We start from the raw sequence: 7,328 nt of genomic DNA on the forward strand, positions 1-7,328 counted from the left end.
TCGAGCCTTGTCATTGGGAACTACCTCAGTAGCAAAACAACTCAGCTCGTTGTATTCAGCCTCGTACTCATGTACTGTTCGATCCCCTTGTTTCAAACTAAGGAACTTTAGCAGCATCGCCTGTTTAAACTGCTCACCAATATACTTGTTCTTAAATTCCTCCTAAAAGAACAGCCAGGTCACTTGCTCCGATGATGCATACATCATAGTATATGACTACTATACTTGAGCTGATCCCCGAAGTAAAAATACAACTCCACCCAGCTTTTCAGAATCCGAGCAGTTAAGACTTTCAAGCATTACCATAACATAATTTAGCCATAAGTCAGCCTCCATAGGACCTTCCTAAACTCTTCAGCTCTTTTGAGATCAACATCCTCGGTACTGGAGGAGCAGGGGGAGCTGGAAGAGGTTGAAACCTAGTCAGAATAACATCGAGAGCTTGCATAAAAGCTCCAAACTCAGGCACCGACATACCCTGATATGCAGGTGCACTAGCATTCTCGGATGGAATTAGATGCTCACTATTCTCCTCATAGCTTTCGCTACCCGATCCTTCTCTATTTTCTCGTTCGGCCGCTCTTCGCGAGTTTGAAGATTCTGACATCTTCTAGGACATACATAATAATAACACTAAATTTAGTTAGAAGTGTCATCAATCACACTCTAATGACACCATATCAGTAACCTTGACAATCTTAATGCCATGCAATCCCTTTTCCTAAATTCAAATAAACCCAGTTTCGGTTGAGAATCGGCTAAACCTGTAGCTCTAATACCAATAAATGTAATACCCATTTCCCGTATACGTTTTCGTACACAAGTCACAAGTGTCACATGACTTTTTAAAACATTTTCTTATTTGTAACCCATAAAATTTTGTTTCGTAAATAAAACAAAACATTTTAAAATATAAAATAAAACATTCGTTTTAACATATTACAAAAATCATCACTTTAATACATTCCAGAGCATTTTTCTTAAATTCATATACATGCCATCTAGTTATCAAAAGAAGACGTAATTGTCCTACAATTACTGATGAGTCAACCTTGGATTGATGATCTTTGTTGCACTACTTACTCTGCTAGTTTTTGCTTTTACCTACTCGTGAAATCAACACACGTTAAGTAATTACTTAGTGAGACAATATAATGTAAATGAACTAAAATTCACACATAAGCATATCATGGCTATTGAAGTACGAACTAAATCGTATACAACAAAAACCAGCTAACCATGTCAGTTAAACCAAGTTTCGTTCATATAGTCAACGAAACTATTCTTAGTATGCCTAACATACCTATCTTTTTGTATATTTTCCCAATTATCTGTTATTTTTCCCAATATATGTTAAATAAGAATGTAAGGTACATGCATTTCACCGAAGTGACGAAATAGTTATTCACCTTTTATGAATACAATGAGTCACACATTTTATGCCGAAAATGCACCGTTATGCATTTAACTTTCATTAGTGGCACATTTTATACTGAAATGCACCGTTATGCATTTAACTTTCATTAGTGGCACCTTTTATGCCAAAATGCATCGTTATTCATTTAACTTTCATTATAGAGCAGTTCATACTCTAAAATATTTTCAGAATATCATTCCTATATATATTATGAAAATATACCAAAATGTTGTAAAAACATACATTTAACAAAATATTCTAAGTTGACTCGTTGTGAGTCTTCCTTTTTTATTACAAGTACAATAAATGCACTCACCTGATATGCCTCGCTAGTATGCTGTAATGATATTCGACTATTCGGCAACTTTATCTTTGCCATTTTTCTTGCTTGACTCAAGAGCTTGGTTATGATCTATACAAACATCCATTAAGTGCACATACCATACCAATGTTAGTATACTCTTTAACATTTATACTTTTAATAATACTAAACAGTACTATTATATTCAATTTCTATCAAAATTCATCATATCTTAAATTTTCCAGGCTCAATAGTATCAGTACCCCTACCATGGTATCAATACTTCTATATTATGGTACCGATACTCCCTTTCAGTATCGATACCATTTCCGCATTCTGGAATCCATGGTATAGATACCTTCTTCTTAGTATCGATACCCACATCAGTATCGATACTAATTGCATCAGCATCGATACTGTTCATCGTATTTCTTCAAATTTAAACCTATAGTATCGGTATTGTTCTTCTAGTACCGATACCCTTACCCATATTTTCCATTTTCAGCTCGATATTTACCCTAATTTCGTTTAAATCTCTTACTTTTACCTCCAATAATATCATTAAACTCACCATTACTTATCCCAACTAACTTTCCTCCATTTAGCTTCTTATAACACCCAAATTCTCTAAAGAACACTCCAAACCAAGAATCATGCTACTTTTTCTAACATGTTTTTAATCACATCCAAGGTTTCTAATCTCTTATTTAGTTCCTTAACAAGTCAAATATACTTGTAAACATCAATAAAAACTAATATTTCAACAAATCACTCAAAACCCCATTTTCTTCAATCTCAAATAAGTCATCCATTTCTTAGTTTTAATCCTCTTTAACCATTCCTTAAGCTTACATATCACTTAAACTTTCAAGAACAAACCGGAAACGAAAGAAAAAAATTAGCTAAATGAAGCATTACCTTTGGCTTTGGAGGATAGCACGGGCAACGGGGAAGAAGAAGAGAACTTGTTTATCCCCCTTTTCCCCTTTTCTTAAATACCCTAAATAAAATGAATTTTAAATATATTTCCCTCTAAAGGACCAAAATACCCTTTCATTATTCCATTCTTACTAATTGGTCTTAATCACAATTTCTAAATCATTTCTTATACTTCACCATTTATTAAATTTAATCCTCCAAATTTTAAATCCTTTCAATTATAGTCACTGACCCAATATTTGGGGTATTACAAAGACTATACAACTGAACATTTGAACTTGAGTCAATTCGGCGAAATAATGAAAAGCTCATTGGCCAAGAGATGGATTGACTTGCCAACATTTTCGATTTGTTGGTGACTATTAATGCATAATAATTTTTTTAATATTGTATTCATATCACTTTGCTGCTATTAATTTTCTATCTCATCTTTGAATCAATAATGGTTGCATCTAATTTGTACGACCACCCATGGTCTTGGTTGTATGATGAACAACAAAAGTAAGTTTTGGTTTTAAGCTGTTGTGATTGGCTGAACAATTCCTTTGTCTAACTTCCAGGATGGTGGGTAAATGTAGATGACTTAATAAAACTAAAGGGTAGAGAAAATTGGTATTTTGACCGCATGGGAAATGAATTTCCCAAGTCTTGCGGGTGACCTACCATGGGACTCTTCTTCCACGGTCATCGACCATCTGACTTAAATTTAATGAGGGACATAATCTCAGCTCCTAATAATTTGAACCTGTCGTTGAATTAATTGGTTCAACCAGTGGGACAAAGCAAGTTTTGCAACTTTTGTCTCATCTCAAAACTAGATATATTTTTCCTAAAACCTTGAACGAATTTCCCCCCCTAAACTATATCTTTCTTTTTCTTTAAGCCTCTAAATTATTCTTTTGTCAAAATAAGTTCTTAAACTTTTATACATAATCATTTTAAATATCTAAACTATTTTTTGGTCAAACAAGTCCTTAAATTATGTTCATCTTTTTTTAAGCCCCTAAACTACTTTTTAGTCAAAACAAGTAAATAATTTTATGTCGAAAAAGAATTTTTTAACTGAAAAAATAGGACTTAAAGGGTTATGTACAATAATTTAAAGACTTATTTTGACAAGAAAAATAGTTTAGGAGCTTAAAGCAAAATATGAATATAGTTTAGGCATTTCTTTTTACTTTAAGCCTAAAAAAAATTACAATGATAGGTTTTATAATTCTAATTTTAACTTGAAAATCTAATGTAAAAGTTGATATAAAATTTGTACAATTAAAATGACAAAATATCTAAAATTAATTTTTTAATCTATCGACAATGCACCCATACTTTTTAGAAACAACAATTTAAACTCAAATTCTTTAATGAAAATAATATTCTCTTTTACCTCTAAGATAAGTGTGTTTATATATATATATATACATATATGAATGCATGCTTGGGGTGATAACGTGTTGTGAAGGCAGCATGTATAGGATTGGGAAGACGTCTTTTATTACTTGAAGGGATGGGATGGGAAGGGGCAGTTGAACAAATGTAGGTGAGATGTTGTGTCGATCAAAGTTATATATATATATAGCCCCCTCTCCTAAAACTCCATCATTCCTTTTCTTTTCCCCCATTCTTCTAAATCTCTATGTGGGAGTAGTCCATCCCTCTTCCAGCTTCCCTTTAACCTTCATTTCTCAAACATTCCCACTTCCTTTTTATTATTTTCTCCCCTAACATTCTCTGTGGAGCCCTCAGACTTTTAGCTTCTTCAGCTATGGATGGCCAAGAAACCACGTCACCGCCGGCTGTGCCACCGTTATTACCACCACTTACCCCTCCTTTCCTCTCAACCCCATCCTCCTCACAACACCCTCCTTTAGATACTGAAATTATCCCCGATATTGATTGGGTTAGCCTCCTATCCGGTCAATCTTTTTTGGGTCATGATGATCAGAGCAAGCCAATGGTTGAAGCTTCTTCTTTGATGGGCCAAAACGGAGAGACTGAGAATGGCAAGAGGAAAGGTTGTCGGTTCAAAAAGACAATCCGGCCGAGGTTTGCGTTCCAAACCAGGAGTGCTGATGATATTTTGGACGATGGGTATCGGTGGAGAAAGTATGGGCAAAAAGCCGTTAAAAATAGCAATTATCCAAGGTTTGTTTTCGATCAAAACTGCTGTTTTTTCTCTTATATACTCTCGCACTTTGCCATGTTTATTTGTTCTTGGCTTTCGACGCATTTTTTGTTTACTAATTTTGCATGGAATACATATTAGGGTAAAGTACATAAATGATCTCCTCAGTACTATTTTATTGAGTTTCTATGACTATTATAAGATATAAAAGGATATATTGATTATAGGATATTGCTTTGTTGAGTCTTAAACGACTATTAAAAGTTATAAAATGATCACTTCACTACTATATGTTCCTCACTCATCATTTTTCATTAAAAGTTTGGTAGTCATCTGAGTTAAACGTTAACATGTTAACTTAGATATGATAAAACCTGATCTTAAAATTGTTTGAGTTGTATTTTTTAAATTCATTGTCTATTTACGTTATATGATTGAGTCAGTGCTTGAAAGTAACGGTAGTGCCGATAGACATCATTCAAATATGATTTTATTATATACTTATCGGCAAGTTAAGTCCAACACAAATGACTGTCAAGTTTTTAATGGAAAATGACGAGTTTAGAACATATAATAGTCGAATGATAATTTTTATAACTTTTAATAGTTGGGTGACTCAATAAAACAATATATTATAGTCAGGAGATCATTTTATACCTATTAATAATCAGAGAACACAACAAAGTAACGTTTTATAGTGGAGGGATATTTTTTCCCTTACCCTATATATTAACACTTGAGACAATTTTTTATATAGATGTTTATTTATTGATTTATAAATGAATTAGGAGTTATTACCGATGTACACATCCCACATGCAACGTGAAGAAACAAGTTCAGAGGCTGGCAAAAGACAGCAGCATCGTGGAGACTACTTACGAGGGAATTCACAACCATCCTTGCGAGAAGCTAATGGAAACCCTAACCCCTCTTCTGAAACAAATGCAATTCCTTTCTAGGTTTAATATCAACTTCCAACCCTAATCCACCTAATAACTTTAACTAACTTTAATAGGTTCATCAACAAATAATTTTACCAACCATGTTAAGTGTTAAGTTGAATAAACAATTCATGTTAATACCTCAGATAATCTTATTATTGTGTTTATTTAAGTTTGCTAATTTTCCTATAAAAATATTTTGTTTTATTAATTAATTTATAATATAATTAATAATATTAATGTTTGATCATCTTATATTTAAAATAAGAATTATGTTTATTTATTTATTTTTATTATTCATAATTATTTTTTAATGTTCTCTGTTGTGGTCCCATTGTAATATGTCATTTTTTTCATGTTTGTATAAAGTTACAAACACTTTACAGATAACGTTATTTGAATCTAAGTCATCTAAGAAAACATATACTCCAATGCCAACTAGGACCACTCTTTAGGTTTTTCTCAGCATAAATTTGTGTTTGTTCGTGAATATATTTATCAATATGTTCATTTAATGTTCGTAAACATTAAATAAATGAACATAAATACAGTTTTTTAATGAATGAACTTAAATATAATTATAAATTTTTTAATAAATACAAACTAAACATCAACAAACTTAAAATTAAATGGATAAACATAAACAAATGTTGATTCATTCAATTTGAATTGATTTAAATCTTAATGATATTTGTATTAATATACTATAAAAAGATTGGACTCTGAATTAATGAATTCGAAGTTAAAATCGATTGTTATAATAATTATACAAAAGTATGTAATAAACTAAAACATTAGACAAAAATAAGTAGAATATGAAGTTACACAAAACTTTATTAATGCACGGATGCATCAAAATCAACCTAAGAATGATAAAATACATTAGGCTTTATGATAAAACATCCAAAAGTATCTAATTTGTTAATTTTAAGTATTTAAATTATTTTTTTCTATAATTCAAGTATTTAACGTTTTTTTATTGTTATTACTTTCACCCCATTGGATGATGTGATACTTTCAGAGGACATGTAACACTTCCTTGTAATGCCAAGTGACAAAAATTATAAAGCTAAAAATATAAAAAAAATTTATTATAAAGAAATATAATATATATGTAATAATTTTTACATTTTAAACAATTTTTATTTTTTTTAAAAACCTAAAATTTATTTATAAATATAAAATATTATTTAAAACAAATGATTATTAAAAGTTGTTTTTTACATTTTTTATTTTTTAAGTTTTAAGTTTTAGATTTTATTTTTTATATTCTCTAGTTGTGCCGTGTGGCTTTTTATGAGAACATCATATCATCACTTTTGGATGGAAAAAATAGTCGGGGCAGACTTATAAACGATAGAAAATGCTAGATACCGAATATGTAATACCCCAAATATCGGGTAAGTGACTATAATTAAAATGATTTAAAATTTGGAGGATTAAATTAAATAAATGGTAAAGTATAAGAAATGATTTAGAAATTGTGATTAAGACCAATTAGTAAGAATGGAAGAATGGAAGAATGGAAGAATGGAAGAATGGAAGAATGAAAGGGTATTTTGGTCCATTAGAGGTAAATATATTTAAAATTCATTTTATGTAGGTTAT

At 31.0% G+C, this 7,328-nt stretch overlaps 1 protein-coding gene across 1 annotated transcript; it reads left to right on the top strand.

The window, feature by feature from the left end:
* The first annotated feature begins 4,279 nt into the window (after positions 1–4,279).
* Positions 4,280–5,763, top strand: LOC120215672 (probable WRKY transcription factor 43). Its single transcript, XM_039213282.1, has 2 exons — positions 4,280–4,799; positions 5,568–5,763. Exons 1-2 carry the CDS (start codon positions 4,420–4,422, stop codon positions 5,761–5,763), a joined length of 576 nt encoding a protein of 191 aa, XP_039069213.1. The 5' UTR covers positions 4,280–4,419.
* Positions 5,764–7,328: the final 1,565 nt, after the last annotated feature.

The sequence above is a fragment of the Hibiscus syriacus genome, unplaced genomic scaffold (genome assembly GCF_006381635.1).
Source record: "Hibiscus syriacus cultivar Baekdansim isolate YM2019G1 unplaced genomic scaffold, ASM638163v2 tig00110151_pilon, whole genome shotgun sequence".
In the NCBI taxonomy this organism is placed as follows: Eukaryota; Viridiplantae; Streptophyta; class Magnoliopsida; order Malvales; family Malvaceae; genus Hibiscus; species Hibiscus syriacus.